The 18,791-nt window shown below is 39.3% G+C and overlaps 1 protein-coding gene across 2 annotated transcripts in view; it reads right to left on the bottom strand.

Annotated features, from left to right (window-relative positions):
• prex2 (phosphatidylinositol-3,4,5-trisphosphate-dependent Rac exchange factor 2) overlaps window positions 1-18,791 on the bottom strand; it is a 101,914-nt gene that overhangs the window by 40,847 nt on the left and 42,276 nt on the right. For both annotated transcript variants that reach the window (XM_044104561.1, XM_044104560.1), the window contains exons 11-22: window positions 16,990-17,090; window positions 15,479-15,582; window positions 15,339-15,388; window positions 12,076-12,151; window positions 10,912-10,984; window positions 9,364-9,506; window positions 8,927-9,019; window positions 6,611-6,759; window positions 6,435-6,520; window positions 4,694-4,830; window positions 1,523-1,640; window positions 750-934 (exon numbers count right to left, since the gene is read on the bottom strand). In XM_044104561.1, the coding sequence (XP_043960496.1) occupies window positions 750-934; window positions 1,523-1,640; window positions 4,694-4,830; window positions 6,435-6,520; window positions 6,611-6,759; window positions 8,927-9,019; window positions 9,364-9,506; window positions 10,912-10,984; window positions 12,076-12,151; window positions 15,339-15,388; window positions 15,479-15,582; window positions 16,990-17,090 (1,315 nt within the window). The remainder of the gene's footprint in view (window positions 1-749; window positions 935-1,522; window positions 1,641-4,693; window positions 4,831-6,434; window positions 6,521-6,610; window positions 6,760-8,926; window positions 9,020-9,363; window positions 9,507-10,911; window positions 10,985-12,075; window positions 12,152-15,338; window positions 15,389-15,478; window positions 15,583-16,989; window positions 17,091-18,791) is intronic.

Below are 18,791 nucleotides of genomic sequence, written 5' to 3'. Positions count from 1 at the left end.
GACTGCATAGAGCAGCATTTATTTAAGCGTTTCCCCATGTTAAAGAGCTCCTCTTGGCTTAAACATTTCTCACGAGGCATTCAAGACCAGAGGGTTTCTGCCTCGGCCCAAAGTGGAGGATCATGATCCTTTCTCTTGAAAGGAAACGCTTTGCAGGATGGCTTAAAGTCTCACACTTTAATCTACTGTTTTCAAAATGTTCCAGGAAGTCACTTTAACAAAAACCTTCAGTGATCTACAGAAAAGCACAAAAACTGCTGACTTTGATTATTGGTTTTCAAATTTCATCAGCCCTGACCAGTTATTAGCGAGGCCTTTGGTAAGGCTGCATGCAGCATCAGCAAGGTGTTTTTAAATTTAAGTTAGAAGAAGCACAATGTGACATTGTCCATAATCATAAGGTAAGAAGTTATTAACAAACAGAGCAGGAAAAGAGACCTGAGCCAATAATAATTGTGAAATAGAAATCAATTAATTTATCAATAATCTATTAAATCTGATACTGGTATTGGAATTATGGCTTTAGAAAAACTGGAGATCAGAAATCTGTGCATCTTTAATATTTTTTTCTGAATGTGTTGCAACTCTCCTATATTTAGATGCAGATTTAATCTTTACATACATTTTAGAGGGTTTCACAACCTGCTCTAAAATCGAGTTTGTATTTTGCTGTGAGACCGAACTGATTTGCATGCTGACCTCTTCACAAAATGTTTTGTGATCATTCCAAAAGTAAAGTGAGCCACTACCTTAGCAGTGAGGCTGAAGAACCCCTTGGGTTCAACCATCTTCTCCAGCACGTGGCACTTGATGCCAGCAGTGCTGTCATACTCGTACACCACTCCGTACTCCAGGTGGACGTTGTCTATAGTGAGACTCACATGGTCCTTCTTCCCATCAATGATGGCGATTGTGTTGAATTTGTCCATCACTTCTAAAATAGGAGAATTACACAAAAGGCAGAATTCAGTATGTTTTTATCACACAAGCAAAACGGTACGAATTCATCAATTTTGGAATGCACTTTAGCTGCAATGTTGCAAGCATTGATTTCATCATCACATTCAGCAACAAAGGAGGCCTCAGACCACCAAGTCAGAGCATAATTCAAAATAAGACCCACTACTCATGGTTTTCCTCCATCTATCCCTGCAGAAGAAAAAAATGATGAGTAGTTCCACTAAATTAACCAGCCCTATACTAATGAAATGACTTAATATGGCAATAAATTTTGCTCTGCAGCAACTTGCTGAGAGGGGAATAGCTTTCCTTGTTTTACTCTCTCTTTGGGATCTATAAATTGTTGAGGGAAATTAACACTTGATGAGCCAAAGGAAGCGGCTGTTCTCAGACTAACGCAATCCAGATGAGCCTGTTTCACAGCAGCGTCTCATACGGTAAGAATGAGCTTATGTGTGTCGGCGTGAACAGGCGTGTGTTACATTCACAAAGACCGTGGACCACAACGTATTCTCCCAAATGGGTGATTGTAATATGCTTGTGCGTTTGTGTGTGTGGTCACCTTCCACTTTGCCCTCAAAGCCATCTCCGTTCCCCTCCAGGGTGGGTTTCTGGGTAGATTTCTGGTTTTCCTCTAGAGCGCTCTCACTGTTATTGTAAATCCATTTAATGGTGTCTTGCTGCAAAAAATAATATGACTGTTCATCAAAGACATTCATTTCACAAACATGAAATGAGGAATATTGCTTTAATAAATGGGTATATTATTGAATCTAACAACAAGTTACAAGATTATCTGCATTTCTGCACAAAAGCAATTGCAACCTTTATTTAATTTTTGATGAAATTAAAAAAGAACATCAAATTAAACAATCCATTACATAAATCCAATGGCTTGTTGCAGATCTTAGTTTTTAGAAATTTAATGAACAGGGGGAAAAAAAATATCAGACTTTTCAGCATGACAATGACTGATCAGAGCCATTCAAGAGAAAATATTCTGATTCTGATTTTTGGCTAATTAATTTGGTGCATCTCAAAGTTTTACTTATTATTGAATGGTTAGATCCCTTGCAAGTACACACCAACAAATCAAACAGTGACACAAATTTGTCCTCTTTCAGTTTACGTTTAAAATGATTTGAAACTTTATGTGGCGGTTGAAACCCTCTTCTCCAAAAATCCAGTCCACATGGATACATCACAAATCAGTATTTAAAATATCTTCACCATGCAGGGTGGAGGCAAAAGTGCAAATGCACCAAAAAGCGTCAATGTCACTGTGGACAGGCACTCAGTATTAGTGAGATGTCAGAGATGAAGTCCGAGGAAGCTTAGAGACGCAAGACACTTTTTCAGGGGAAGCTCTGTTTTCTGGAATATCTGCTATTAACTAAGAGAGAAAGACACTTAATGGATAATAGGAAGGCTAAATGAAAAACACATTTTGTTCTGTTTTTATCCTTTTAATCTTTAGAAAGTAAGTCATGAAAAATGCTCAATTTGAAAAGGTTGAAACCTTTTGTTCAACTTTAGGAAAGGCAAGGATGTAAATTTTCAAGAAATTACAGAGAGACTGCTGTGTTATTTATGCTACTCATGCTAACAAGCTAATTGCTAAAAAAACTTTGCTAAAAAAAACCCTAAAGTATCCACTCCACAATCAGTCTTTCAGTTTTAAATAAGCATTAATAGCAACTGCTCTTCTAACAAAACAGGTGACTGAAAGGCCAGAAAAACATTTCAAAAGCCACTCTTATATTTTAGCAAAAGTGTGGTACCCAAATTTTAGAAACTGTCAAAAAAACACAAAAAAACTGATCAGTGCATTTCTAATGACAAAAGATCTACATTTCCTCTAACATCACTTTTATCAAAATGCCATGAATGGTGTTGGATTTGCTGCTAAAAATGTCTCCTTTGTCTGCATAGGTTGTGGCGGGAGGCCATAGCATGTTCAGCTGATTCTGCATAGCTATGTTGTTCACTGTCACAGTTGGATTGGCAGCGCAAACAACAGAAAGCCTTTGCAAACATATGGAAAGACGGTGCTCTGCTAGGTCGCAAAAATAAACCCATGCCAATCTAATCAAGCCATTCTAGCGTGCCTCACAGGCATGTGTCTTTGTCTGCGCCGGTTTTCCACACCCAAACCCACAATGTTTTGTTGTTTTTCTTTTGCCAAGGCTACATACTGTGCTTGCTCTCTGGTCTTCATGTGTTTAACCCCCTCACCGCACACAGAAATATGCAGAGGACAAGAAGGAGAAGGCGGTTCCTCTGTAGCCGCGGAAGATATAAACTAGATCTCCTGCTGTAGTACTTAAAATCTCCATTGTAATAACACGTTATTACTAACTGACACAATACACACACCTTTTTTCACCATTTCCTACCCTTTACAGGTGGTCTCTCCTCCTACACTAGTCTGTTTCAACCACTCACATAAAATAAATAGAGAACCCACCCTCTCGGCTGCCCTTCTTTCTCCAGTCATCTCCAGATTTTTAACCTCCTCAATAGGCAGTTTACTAGTCTTTCACTATAAGTCAGGGGTCAACGCTGCTGGAGCAAACAAAACACTATTATTTCGGGAGATAAAAGGGGCTGTATACTGTGTTTATAACTACTGTTCTTTTTTTTTTGCATTTCTTTGGCTCTCTGTTACCACTACAGCTTCACATTTTTCCCATGCTACCAATCCATTACATAACAAACAGATCAATCAGCTAATAGTTCAAAATGTCACCACCGGCAAGCGATCATTCAAAGACAGAAAACTATAAGCAATACGAGGATGAGAATCAGGCCCGCTATTTAACAAATTGGTACAAAACCACGGGGCTCAGGAGTTAGCGGGCTGTAACAGTTGTTTTGGTGATTTGAACCCCCATTTCATCTGTTTAGAAACACTTTATCATGACTGAGACGAATAGAGTTTTTCTGGGCAAGACACTTCAGCCGCTTTAGGTTGAAGTGTTTGAGGTGAAGACCCGGTGGCGCCAACTGAATGGGAGCCTTGCTTTTGTCCGTCTGCCTCAGGGCTACTATGTACTGCTAGCTCACAGCAGTCAGTGTGTGAATGTGTCATTAAGTGATTATAATCTGAAGTGCTTTGGAGTCCTCAGACTTCATGAAGTACAGACCGTCTAACAATGGGCATATAGTAAGATTATTTTCTTTCACAAAGCTCAATCTTTGTCCAATTATGGAGACTTGATTTTTCCTCGAAAGACTTCCTGCACTAATGCAAACTCATATGCTTTTTTAGTCTCAATATTGAGAAATTAGGTTAGGTGTGAGAAATGATCCTAGGTATTTCAGGTTCACAAGCTGCTTTTTCTACAGAAGTCAATTAGGCGGGAGTCAATTGTATAAATTACAAAAAATGTTTCAGTAAAATTTATTTCATAGGAATTTTTACAGGTACAAACAACTGTAGCACACATGACTTAATAACAAATAATATTTTTAATATGGGACGTTTTCTTTTTTTCAATTACTTAAATTAAATGTTGGACATTTTAAAATTTTCCTTCAATGCATGTTTTAAGTTAATTTAAGGCTGTATCGTGTTTTTCTGGCCCGACTTTATCTTTTAATTTGTTAGTTTCACTTCCTTGATCTGACACGTTATGAATGATGGCCATTGAAACGGAGAAAACCTATGCTAGATTCATTTCATTTGTACTCTATCCCCTTTCGCCTATACTACCTTCTCCTGTTGTCGTACCTGCGATGGTCGTCGGTATTTTCTGCACGCGGTGACATGAGCGATGACACTGGCGTGGCTCTCCTTGCTCACATTGATGCCGTTTACTTTGATAATGCACTGGCCAGGGTGGAGGCCGGCGGTGGCTGCCACTGTTCCTGTCGGAGAAAGAGAGAAGAACAGAGTTTAGGTGAAGAACATTGTCTACATCCTCAACACAAAACTGCAGCAGTCGACATTCCGCAGGTTTGTATTTATGTCTATATTTCCTGTTTTAAGCATTGAAGGAGCAGTGTGAAAGAAAGTTTTGTATTCAGAGGAGGGAAGTCATTTATCTAAAGAAGATGTAGGCTACTCTAAGGGACATAATTTATACAGAAGAACTTCAAGGTTAAAAGCACTAAGAGGATGCACATGAGAATGTAAATATTTTCAATTGATTTCTCTTGTCTTTTGGGAGCTCAAATAGGTGGCCAGATAGGGAACACTAACATTTCTGGGTGGCACCCATTTCAAAATTATTTAGGAGTTATATACAGGTGGTTAAAGGCAGAGCCAGAAAGGAGAAATAGAGAAATATGGATGACAAAAATAAAATAAATACACAGGAGAGGCATTCAAAAATCAGCTGTTTAATGAATTCCTCAGACTTTCAGAATACCTATAAATTATAGTTATTCTACCCTATAAGTAATTCAGATAGTTTTCTGAATTGGTTGGAAAAACCCACACCTAAACTCACTGAAACAACTTTCCCTGCGGTGGGAAACTGTGACTTCGGGAAGAAGACTTTAAATTGGCTGCACCACTGCACTCAGCATAAATTATGTTAACTGCTAATCGTCCCTCTTACTACTTCAGATCTTAAATAGTTAAAATGCATCATATGTCAGCTTTTCTTTGCAACTGCTATATTGCAAACTTTTGAAAAATTGGTGAAAAGGTGCGATTTCATATATTGTACAATTGTAATTCAAAAGTAGCAAACAGTAAACAAGTCAATAAACGTATAATTTTAATGGTTCGGATGCAGATATCCATTGCAAGCACCATCCGAGTTTGTAGTGACACATAACATGGACACCAGTTTCTCTGTGACCTCCCCTAAAAGCATCAGCAAGTACAGCTCTTGAATGATACGACACAATAATCAATAGTTCTCTGCCCAACCAATATCAGGCGTGTCTTCTAATTGGTATTACCTGTTCCTGCTGACCCTAAACACCAGGGGACAGGAGCTGTGGTGAAAAGCTGGGGGATTAGACTCATCCTACACTTTGAGCTCAGTGCTTCTACTTCAACACACAGCAGGTTCCCAGGAAACACCATCAAGTCAACACTCACAATCCACATGCAAGTGCCTACCCTGCACTTTTCAACCCTCCTATCCCATTTAGATTGCTTTAGGAAAAAAAAATAAGATTCGATTCTCCCGAGGAGAGCCAGACAAGGCTATGGATTGTTTTTTGATTGGGCCCTATTTTGTTCCACCCCTGATAGCAGCGCTTCTATACAAGCTCTACTAGGGAACAGCAGAGGGAGAGAAGGATTCTGATGAATGCAGGCCCTTTGTACACCCTACAGAGAAAATAATCCGATGAGAAAAAATGTGAATAGGTGGGTGGAAATCATTGTGACGTTTCACGCACCAGCCAAGTCATGCATTTCCCCACAGACTGAGGCAGCAGCTGCCTGCCAGCTGTGCTGCTGGTAAAAACAAATGCAACCCTTTTGCTGAGGCAGCCAGACAGATATCTCATACCTCTTCCAACAGCATGGACCACCGAGGGTCCAAATCCTCGGATCTGGAAGCCCAAACCGTCTGCGGAGTCTGGGATCTTTATCGTCCTACAGAAAGGAGAGAGACACAACCAAAACTGAGATATGCAGTCGCAAAGACGATTTTCACAGTTCAGTGCACACATGGATCTGCCTTACTCTCTTGGCTTGGTGCTGACCAGCACCCTGAGGGGTCCCTTGCTGTTGAAACACTGCCTGAGGAGAACTTCCACTTCAGAGTATGGCCTCAGGAACACCAGGTCTCCATTGATGGCAAACAACTTCTTCCCAACTTCCAGGCCAGCCATCTAAAAATAGAATACAATACAAAAGAAACGAGACAAAAGGAATATTTAAAGCTTTAAGTTTTATGATTGTGTCGAACAGAACTGGACAGAGTGTCTGTTTGAAACGTAAAAATACCACTATAATCCATTTATCTCTGTCATCCAGCATGCTGCTGGATTCTCCTAGGAGGTTTTAATCCCCAAGACTGAAGACTTGAAATACGCACGCACAGTTCTGCAAAGCAGCTAAACCTTCATGGATGTCTCAGTGTTTTTTTAGGAGTGGTTAAATTAAAAGGAGGCCTTACAAGCCAAACGATGGAACTGAACAGATTTTCCCAAATACCTGGTAAACTTTTAAAAACAGACAAGATAGCAACCCCAATGATGTAGTGTGCAGAGTTTCATTTTAATTCTACTTGAAAATGTTATACAGTTTCACTTATAGCTCATGGCTGTCACTAGAATAAAAAGGTCCTGATGCGCAGAACAGCAGCTAGAGCTCAGAAAAGATTACATGCAATCATTATGGGAATTAATGTTATTAATTACAGACTTTTATTTTGTCATTTTTGCAACACATTCTTATTTTTCAGCCAAGGACCTTTAAAAACTTCATCTCACTTTAAATACAAGAACTGCGTTCTTGGACAGTGACACTGGTTTTTAAACATTCATGTTTCCGGGTTATGTTGGGCCTGATTCTCTGCGTTTCCAAAGTTATTCCTGAACATTCTAATTTCCATTCATTTGAGGACACCAGTTTGAGTCAAATATGTAAAACAGGACAATGATCCCAAACAGAAGAGGTTTTTGGAATGTAGAGATAATTTTTCCTAAAAGTTTCTGTAATAACTTCCTCAAAATTTGAACTCAATGGAAAGTTGAGAATGATTCTTGAAGAGTAAAAATCATGCAGTTAATATTCCAGAAACAGATTCATGGCTACAAAAATGTGTGGATTTTCTGCAACTTTCAATTGAACATTTTAGTCAAATACTAGTACAGTTGTATATTTCAACAAATATGTGTAATTTTGTCAACAATTTTGAACTTATGCCCCCAATTGTTTTAAAAAATAACCAAGACTGTTTGCTGTTTACTATATCCAACCTGGAAAACTAGATAATAAAACAAAAGCCCAAAACGTACCAAATATTCATGTGTAAGATGAATATAACGAAATATCTAATCAGAATTTAATTTAGACATCTTAGTGTTTTATTAAAACAAACAAAATGAAAGCCAATTTAATAGGACTTCTACCTCCAGTTCTTTATAATTTGTGGCCCAATTCTTAAATAAAATTTGTGCAATAATTTGAATTTGCATCACAAGTTAACACAACGATGTGCTATAGAACAATACAGAGAACCAGTGGCGATTTAACCCAGGCATGCAGGTTTTCTCCTTCTGTGTCTGTTTCATGTCCAGCCAACCATGCAAGTTTCTGGAAATGCTTCACAGTAGAAGTGAGCAAAGTGTTACACTGAATAAAACACATTCTTTACTTAAGAAGTGATCTGTTTTGTGTAAGACAGAGAGATCTGCTCGTTGCTACATCTTTTCAGCTCCAGCTTTTTTTTTCTCTCCATTTCTCTTATTTGTGGTGTTCACTCAGCTGTTTCCTTCGACATACTTTCAATAAAAAGTGAATCCTGAAAAAGGAGGAGATTTTATCTGGGAAGCAAAATCGTTTTTTGAAAAGTGAACCTCTTTGACTCCAGCCAGCCGCAGACCCAGTGAGGAATCTTTTGGACAAAGCTCGGTATCTGATGCCCCAGTTATCCCGCCTGCCTTTTGTTCCTATGTGTGTGGTGGTGTCTTTGTTTCAGTCACTGAAATTCACTCCACAGAGACTTCTTTATCCAACCTTACCTCCTCCACCGGCACAAAACATTGACCTCTCAGTCCAGTTGCTAACTCAGCTGGCTGCACTCCATGTGTTTTCCGGCAAAAAGGAACTGCATGCACAACCTCCATTGTCCCAACAACTTTTGTACATTGCTCCAGCTACAGATCCTGGCCTCACCCAAGCTTTGCAGGTTCAAACGCTGCAGTACGTGATGCTGGAATCTGACTAAATAACAACAACCAGACTCCCCAGCTATTCTGTCGGGCACAAAATGTTTACAAGGCGTGGGTGTGTGTGGAGTGCTGTCTGTTTTGTCTCGTCTACATGCCTCACCTCAGCCGCAGAGCCCTTCTCCACACATTTAATGATGGGGACTCGGTTTCTTTCTTCCAGGGTAAAGCCGTAGCTTCCATCACTTGGCCTTATCTGGAAAAAACAACATGTTGTGTGTGAGCAAAAGTCCAAGCCAGCAGAGCAAAACACTTTCACAGAGCACAGGCATCCATACACACACACACACACACCAGAAGCAGAGGATACTGCTCCAGACAGATAGCAGATTTTAGTACTTTGCTCATTCTTCTGAAAGGAATGCTAGTCTTGCTTACTGGGGTATAAAAATGTTTTTTGCAGAGATTTTCTTTTCTTTTTCCTCCTTGCCACATCTATGCCCTGCATAATAAATCACTGGGCCCAAGACCACGTTGTGGGCAAACTGTAGCAAGTTTTAGCATACGATACAATAAGAAGTTTAATCGAGAAGAACTCACCAAGAGAGACTTTGCAATGACATTTTCAACTATTTTCAGATCGTGCTTCAAGGGTTTGTGTTTGGTGTTGGATCCCTCCATCTCTTCATCAGCAAAGAAACGGAACAGCAAAGGTTCATCCTTAAACTCGCTCTTCTCCAACACTGAAAGATGCGACAGTGGAATCAATTAATATCAGAACATAAAACAAACATGGAACCATGTTAACTTAAAGAGTTGCCACAGTAACATAAAAGAAAAGTTTTAGTAAATCTAACAGATTTATTTGTAACATAGAAACATAAAAGAAAATGCAACAAATAGAGGTGAAAAGCAGACTTGAGTTGCTTTTGCAGAAACAAAAATCCTCTTCTGCGCTATTATATGTTTTAAAAAAATATTCACTGGTTTCTTGTATTTTATTTATTGAAGATTAAATAAATTTTCATTTTAATTTAAATATAAATAACAATAGTTATGACAATGTGCAAAGAGCATTATAAGCAAGAAAAGAAAGAATGGCTCTCACTAACTAAGACTCAAGTCCTGTCATTCAGAGTAAAGAGACAATCAAAGGAATCGGACCGACAATAAACTGTCAAAAGAGCAAAGCCATAGTTTATATTGGCCTATATTCTATATTTGCCGTAGCCATATCGGACACCGCACTAGACTTTGCTCGGTGAGCTCCAACTTTCCCTGTTAGCATGAGAGCAGCTGAGTCTCAAATACAACTTCTTCAAGTACTGCAGAACCAAATTTCTAACCATGAAAATTAGGGAGCACAAAAAGGGAATCCCTGCTTAGTCAGATACATATCACTGTTTAAGCTCTGCAAAAACATCTACCAAAACTGGAGCTCTTAAAAAAAACGAGCCCCATAGGGAAATAGAGCTTCCCTCTGACATTCCTTCACTCATTTCCTTTCAAAATCAGATATACAGCCAGTAGTTTTAATAGCTACGTCCTAGGCCAAATAACTTACAGGCACGAATAGTGAAATTATCCTGGAGGCAGAGGAAGTAAGAGAGGGTTTGATGGCTAGGGTTGTTATGTTCTTTAGATGTGCTGGTAATTTGTACTGTGTGGCTTGAAATGTGGGCATTTGGAACAGGTTACATCATAGGGTTACAGGAAGGCTGTAACCCTCATACAGCCTTCATACTGCATCCCCGATGATGTAAACCTTGGCACACAGGATGTTTGGGCTTGAAAACAAACCTGAGTCTCATAAACAAAGTGTAACCATAGCGACTGTCCATTTTACATGTAAAGGTTCTCAGAGCTAGACTGAACCGTGCATGACCTCAGAACTTGGGTTATATGCATGTATGCATGCATGATGGTATCCATGAACAGTCTCACAAACGCAAATTCATTCACTGGATTGGAAAAAGATTCTATTTCTGTACTGTGTCAAAGGGATTAAATGGAAAGAGAACAAGAATGGTTGTGTTCTTAGGCAGGATGCTAAATGCCAGGCGCCCTGTGAGTAGTTTCTCTGAATTTAACATTTAGCTTCCACTGAGTCTATGGAGAGGTTCGACTGAACGGGACAGACTGCTGTACCGTGATGCATGAAGCCGTTGTCGCACAGCTCTACCCCCAAGATCAGCGCTTCCTCCCTTGTTCTGCAGTCCCCCTGCACAAAACAGACAAAAAAAAAAAAAAAAAAAATTAATTAACATAGCTGAGGAACAGAACACTGGCTAGAAAAACAAGTGGCAGATGAAACAAGAAGAGCACAAGAAAAAATGAAGAAGGGTGTCTGCTTTTTCGGGAATAGTTGAAACGGCACACTTACACTCCTGCTTTGTTCCTCTGTCCAAATACCCCAAGGCCAGCAGAGCCACTCAGCACTCTACCTTCACCACATCCAAAGTCATGTCTAGACAGTGCAGTGTGACAGTTCTGGAAGTCCCACTGCAGGAAGTGTGAGCAACTTGACTGGCCCAGTTCACACAAAATCCATAAGCAGAAACAGGATTGCAGTGGAAGGCGGATGAAATCATTGCGATATCTGCATTTGATTCTGTTGAGGTTACTGTGTTCGTTTCATGTCTTTGTTGTAATCCTGTACAGACCTATCAATCTGTCAGGCTGAGCACTTCCTGTCAGAGTCAATAAAGCTTAGCCGTACAATCAATTCTGCTTTTCTTCTTTCGTTTCCTCTTGGTTCCGCTGAGAGCCTCACATTTCATGACTTCTCCCATCTTTGCAGCACATTTGAAGTGAGCAACTTGTTATAACAGCTACTTTTTTTGTTGTTGCATCAAGATCACAATGGCAAATTTTGACCCATAAAAAATTAAACTTAGCTTGTGTGGCTTTTAACACAATTTATAAATTTTAGATGAGATAAATAGCCATCATAACATACTCAGAGCACAAATAAACACACTTATCAAACTTACAACTTATTGAATAATCCTAAAACTAAATCCAGTGCTACCAATTGAAGTGTGTAGAAAACAAAGACCACATGTGTGTAATTTAATCCCTGTTTAAATGCAGCTGTTCTGTGAAGGCCTCAGAGGTTTGGTAGAGAAAATTAATGATGAAACAACATCATTTAGACCAAACAACACTGTAGACAGGTCAGAGGTCGTGAAGAAGTTTACCCTAACCTGGCTACGTAAACTTGATATAAAATATTAAAGTTTGTGCTATAATGCAACAAAATGTGAAAAAGCTCAAGGTTTATAAATCCCTTTGATTATCTCTGTAGCTTACCTGTGCAATAAGCCAGTCTATGAGCTTGTTAGCCATGACCACTGACTTGTAGGTCCGTAAATGGTAGTCCTTATCCCTGGATAACAACAAAAGCAGACATTTCCAATGGCAGCATTATAAAGAGATTCTCAGGATATTTATTGTAAGCGTTTGCTTTCACTTTAATAATCCGAGACAGAGAACATGCAGAGGAGTAATTACTTGGTCTATTTAAAGACAATGCCAAAAGGCGAACTAATAATTCCTGCTGTCAGCAAGGTGCGGCTACTTTTTAAGCACTTGCAGTGGTGTCATTTATCTAAGTGAGTTCTTAGGGGTTGTTGACAGCAAAACAGCATTCCTTGGTTAGAAGCTGGCACGTTGTTGCTGTTGTTGACTTCGATGCACTGGGCTGCACTCTGCCAGACCCCAAGAATGCCGTTTGAAACGTAGCCGTGACTTTCCCATGAATGCTGCGGCATCCCAGGGGGACACGCAATATCAGGGCACAGCCGCAGGGCCGGGAAAGTCCTGAACTGCTGTGAGTTAACGCTACTCTACTGCCTCCACAACAGGCAAACCATCACCCCGACACACTCACACATCCACACACAAATAAGTTTCAATTTCTCATTGTACAGACAAGGCTTGCTCAGCTGGTACTGCTCAGTTTGCAAAGCAGGGCAGCCCCCCCCCCCCCCCTCAACCCCCCAACAGTAAAACATTCTGTTATGTAAGCATATCTAGCAGCATGTCCTTGACTCTAACAAGCTGAAATGTCAATGCAAAATAACCTGTTTTCACCAGTGGAAATGTTTTTTTGCATTTTTCTTGAAAGGGAACCAAATCTAGAAGACTAGGCTCTACAATGACTGGGGGGGAAACACAAGAATGTCAGAGTAAACAGGTAGCCATGAGTCTGCATCAAGGAAACAGCAGTTTAAGGAGTTAAAGAGGTAAAAGTCAAATAAGATGGCCTTCACTTGCTGTCTGAAGAGTGTGTGAGTGGAGATGTATGTAGCTGTCTTTTCAAAGCAAGCTTTAAAATAAATCATACCAGGAAGCTAAAAGTTCAAGCTTTAATCAACTGCTCAGCCCAGATAAATTACTGAAGTATAATACACCAGATCATTTTTTATTCTGAAACTCATATACATGTGTAATTAATTACTAAGCTTCTGGGTGATTCATCAGCACACAAAAGAAACTCCAACATAATTTTTTTTGGACACTATGTAAATGTAATTCGTGATTTTTGATGCATTTGTCCAAGTCTAAACCCACCACAATCTGTAGATTAAAGAGCTCATCATCTCTAAGCATCTCTGTTGTTTAACTGGTTACGCTTTTTAGATCTAGCGAGGACATCTAAAACAGCTGATAAGTTGAGAGGACAAAGGACAAAGCAGAGTTGTAAGGGGGGAAAACGGGAGCTGCACATGTAGGGGGCTGCTGAGTAGTTTATCCCCTCTTCAGTTTTGACTCGTCTCTCTCTTGCTCTGCCAGGAAATTCCATGTAATTAAGCAGAGGCTGGATCGTCCAATTAAGCTCTGGTGTTCTCAGGCCCTGCCTATGATGTATTGTCCTGAGCTTTGAGAGAGAGCAGTCAGATCATCTGGCTAGCAACACAAACACCTCAAATGCCCCGAAGAGAGATATTACGCCAAGAAATCTGGCACGCAAACGTCAGGTTCTTAAGTATTCGGGTCAGAAAAAAATTGTGCAGAGGCTTCGAGCACGCAAGTGGAATAAACACACCCACCCTCTGGCTGTGGTGCAGTTTTACAGCCGTAAAATGAAAGCTTTTCTTCAGGCCCCATTAAAATCTAGCATAAACAATGAACCAGACTGTAGTTGGTGAGCAGAGGTCTTGAAAAATGGCCTCACGTTGTATTGTGGCTAAGTTGCTTAATTGGATATTTTTGTTTCGGTGAGGGTTCATTAATATATTTCCAAACGTTTCTTAATTGTCCAAACAAAAAGTTGAAAAACATGCAATGTTATCTGGATTCTTGTATGTTTGTATTATGCTTTATGTTAAAACTGGTCAATAGTGTTTCATTAATACAGACATTTTTAAGCACATTTGTACATTGTAACTACTAGGACCTCAAGACGGGAAAAATCCATCGCTGCCATTACACTGTATTTATGTATTCATCAACAATATAGTGAAATATGTCAAAGTTTTTATTTCTTGTGATTTTGACACTTTTTTCTTAGAGATAACAAAAACCCAAAAAGCAGTGCTTCAGAAAATTCTAATATTGTGAAAAAGTTAATGAGTGAAAACATAAGGTGTAACTCCCTAGTTAAGGTATACACCTGCAATGCACGCCTATATGATCTCTCAGTTGGGGTCAGTCGGCTGACTAGGGAGATGTCCATAAGCTGGACAAAAGTTAATTGCTAAAGATGATGGCTTTTTACAGAATGGTGTATCCGAGCAGATTCATAGAAGACTGAGTGGAAGGAAAACATGTGGCAGGAAAAGGTGCACCAACAACAGTGATAACAGTATGAAGTTTCCACAATCAATGATGCTATGGGGAGACATGTGATCTACTAGTGTTGCTCAAATAGGTTTTTTTGTCCAGTTAATGCAGCCACACACCAGGAAAAACAAAAACACTTCAAAATTCCTTCTGCTAACAAGCTGTATAGAGATGATGTTTTCAGTTTCCAGCAGGGTCTGGATTGCCAAAGGCTTGTTTAGTGACCCTGGTATTGTTGTGCTTGATTGGGCAGAAATGAGAGACTCCAGACTCAGCAATGTAAATGACCTGAAGGAAGCAATCAAAGCAATGACCCCACAGCTGAACCACAGGCTGATCGCCTCTATTCCATGCTGCATTGGTGCACCTCTTGCAAAGAAATGAAAGAAAACGAACATATTTTCCAGAAGTTTGACATTTCTGCTTATCCTTTTTTATTTATTTAATATTCAAATTTCCTGAGAAAATTTATTTCGGATTTTAATTATGCAACAAAATTACAAGAAACAAATCCCTGAGGCATTTCATATGTGTAATGAAAGTTTAATTGTCAAATATGAGCGAATTGAAACATTGGAATTTAATTGCATTTTTTAGATATACCTGCAGACTCAATCATGCAAAAACTTCAATGAAGTAACACACGGGAATCTTCGCAGTTTATCAATATATTACAAATGAGATTACAAATCTCTCATTAATTTCTATCGCTCTGTAAAAGAAGCCAAATCCAGGCTACAATTGCCACATTTTCCTTAATAAGAACAGAGAAATAGACAAACACATACCTGATGACAGGGTTGAAGAGGCTGTGAAGGCGGCAGAACAGCCGGACACCCTGAGCAAAACAGAAAAGACAGGGTTTCTCAGGTCAGAGATGTTTTTGTAAATCATGATTTAGTCTTTCACTCTGCTGCAGGACCTTTACCTTGGCTATAACGTCATGCATGTCACTCCTGGGGTGGTAGGTGCCGTCGTCATATCGGAAGCGGTACAGCACAGGCTCGGGCTTGAACTGGTGCTTGTCTGTGACTGGGAAACAAAATCCAAACGGGAAAAGAACTGACAAAATGTCAGAAAGGAAACAAGTAAGAGAATCAAATCCTTAGGTAGTGTTTTTCTTTCTTTTCTTTTTTTTTTCTTTTGTCTGGCTTTAAACTTTAAACTATAAGAGGTTTAAAAACACAGTCAAGCCGAGCAGGGCCGCATAAAGGAACACGCTTCCCAGACTAAAAGAAGACTCCAAACTCATGCAAAGCTGTCACAGATAACACAGCTGCTCAGAGAGGGCTGTGCTTCGCTCACTTTAGGTTGCTTTTATGTGGACCCTCCAGCAGTAATAACACTTGGCTTCGTATAGTTTGTCGGCGGCCGTGCAGGTTCCATTAAAGGCTCTTATGAAAAGATATTCTGAAACTCGGGGATGTCGTCTGCACAGACGGTGATTCCTCTCTGCAGAGAACGACTCTGAAACCCCATTTTATTTCTGAGTGGAAGCAAAACTGCACTACGGAGAGATTTAGTTACTCTTTGAAGGTGAAAGACACATTATGCACGATTTGCAAAGCAAAAAACAATTCAGGGTTCATGTACTTGCAAAACGTTACAAGTGCTTATCTTAGGCATGAATGTCAAACTAATTTTTAAATATTCTTTAAGCCATTTTCTATATTCAGAGTGAAATGATCATGATACAGCTGGGAAATATTTGAAAAATAAGAATTGGTTATAAAACTGAAGTTTTTAGGGATTTTCCCAACTCCACACAGTCAAAATCTGTTCAAACATAAACGTTCACATATAGAAACATTTTATTTGACGTTCTTTCAAAACACCACATGCCATGAAGAGGTTTCTGACATATTTCTGGGTGGACAATAAATTGGTTTCCTGAAAAGGAATCTCATGAAAGAAAACTCCATGAATTTTCAAAATTGTTGAGGCTTATTATTGATTGGCATCATTGTCCTGCTGGAACATCCAGTGGTCTATCTCCAGGGTCACTAACGTTTACAATCCAAAGAGACACATTTGCTCTCCAACCTCATGCATTAAATGGCCGTAATACATAAGCATGTAAACTTCTGACCAACTGCATATGAAAGAAAATCCATATTAAATTCTAACTTGTGCATTAAATTTTGGGGTAAAAAGTTACCTGTTGTATGCTCATTAGACCTTGGAAACAAACAGTGAAAATGCATCATCAGTGGTCCCAGATTAACATGACATTTATGTCAATGGTAATGTAAATAAGGAAATGAGCGTATGGGTGTAACCAGTGGGAATCTTTCCTTATCGGAACAATGACTCAACAACACAAAGGAGCGGCAGTCTGTGTAAAACAAAAGGTCAATTGGACTTTGAGAGGTTATGTCTGAATCTTGGACTGCAGAGGATTCTGAAAGAGGACGAAAATGAAAGGAAGAAGAAACTAACCATGGTGGATGATGCCATTCTCCAGCAGAGCTTGACCCAAGTGAACCCCTTCCTCTGGGTTGCCCGTCTCACCAATTTCCATCAGCCAAGAAACAAACTCACTAGGGAAAACAAGCAACAAAACATAGACATAACTACACACTGATGCACTCAAAGACCAAAGAAAGATAATACACAAAAACCCAGTGGGGAAAAAAGGTGACGAAAGCCATCAGAAGAGAAAAAGCCTTTAGGATTTGAGACATCCCACTGGGATGGCTTATTTACCATCCAGGGTCAGACTTGTCTAAAAAATAAACCACTGGGTCTTATTTCTGGTGTTTTGCCTGGTTTGATTTCATTTATTTTAGGTCCACAGTGTAACACCACCGAACTTCAGAAAGAGAAAACAAACCAACTGTGTAAACCAACAACCAGCATCTGATGCTTTGATGCTACCAATTAGCTAAATGGGATAATTTTCCTTCATTTAGTTACTCAGGGAGACAAAAAGTAACTGTGCAGGCCGAACACGTAGAACCTCAAAATGTAACATTCTTCTGGATGCATATATCCACAAACTAATTTTTCCCCACAAAAGGAAAACAAACACAGCCAGAAGCTGCACCACTGGAATTCTCTAGAGGAGACATCCAGACCACGACGGAACTGATCTGTAGTTGATGTTCAGCCAAAGAGAGAATTTTGCAAAGTTCCTGGGGTGACAAATGCCTGATCTGCCCAATTCTGACATCTTACACTGTTTAAACATTGATCATGGATGTTTCCTGTGACCAAAACTAACCACACTAGGCTATGAATACACTGTCAGAAAATAGTAATTTCCGCCTCCAAGCAATTATTCTATTTTGGTATTTCTGCTAGACTGACATGCTTCAGATTATCAACCAAATTTTAATAGCCTACAAAAATACATAACTTGAATAAAAATAATTAATTGATTAATTGATTTCTAGAAAAGTCTATCCAAACCAACTTGACCTTATGTGAAAAAGCATCTACCTCATGCATGAATGGCCTGTTTAAGATCCTGTCACTCCATTTTAATTGGATCCAAGTCTAGATTTTGACTATGTCACTCCAAAATCTTATTTTTCATTTTTAGAATCCTTCAAATTGCGAATGTGCTTTGAATTATATACTTCTGCTTCGTAATCTCACGGAGAACCAGATGAACAGATGTTCTCATACAGGATTTACAGAGAGAGCTCCAAACTTAAATAATTAAAGAAAGCTGTTCAGTATCAAATCAGTGAAGATACCCACCATCATGCCTTCAGCTTCATGCAGTCACAAAAGAATCAATCTGAACATCTACTCCGAATAATAATTTTAGATTCCTGGTAAAGCGTCCAAATAAATTCCAACAAACTCTTTGACTTCATCATCAATACTTGTAAAGAGAAGCTAACAATAGCAAGTCTCGTGCATTAAAAAGAAAATTACACTTTTGTTTTTCTGCTTATTTCAAGCTTGAGATGCAATGAGCGGTGTCTAACTGGACGGCAGTCACACACTTTTCTTTTATGAATTACTCTCTTGCAGAGTGCGAACCACAAATAAGATTGCGCCATTTCAAGGGGAGAAGCTGAAGACCCGCCTTCAGTTTTAAATAGAAAAGTCAAAAACCAAAAGAGAATGATGTGGTGGGAGAATAAAGGCAAGGAGTTTTTAACAATGGAAGGAGTGGGCAGAGCTGAAGCCATAGGCAATGTGGTTCTCATCAGTAATACGTAAAATTGTTTCTCACTCAACAATTACGCCCCCATATTAACATCTCTGAAATCATCAGAGCTGTGAGA

The sequence above is a fragment of the Gambusia affinis genome, linkage group LG21 (genome assembly GCF_019740435.1).
Source record: "Gambusia affinis linkage group LG21, SWU_Gaff_1.0, whole genome shotgun sequence".
NCBI classification, from domain to species: Eukaryota; Metazoa; Chordata; class Actinopteri; order Cyprinodontiformes; family Poeciliidae; genus Gambusia; species Gambusia affinis.
The sequence above is the reverse complement of the archived record's forward strand: the minus strand, read 5'-3'. Positions and strand labels throughout refer to the sequence as shown.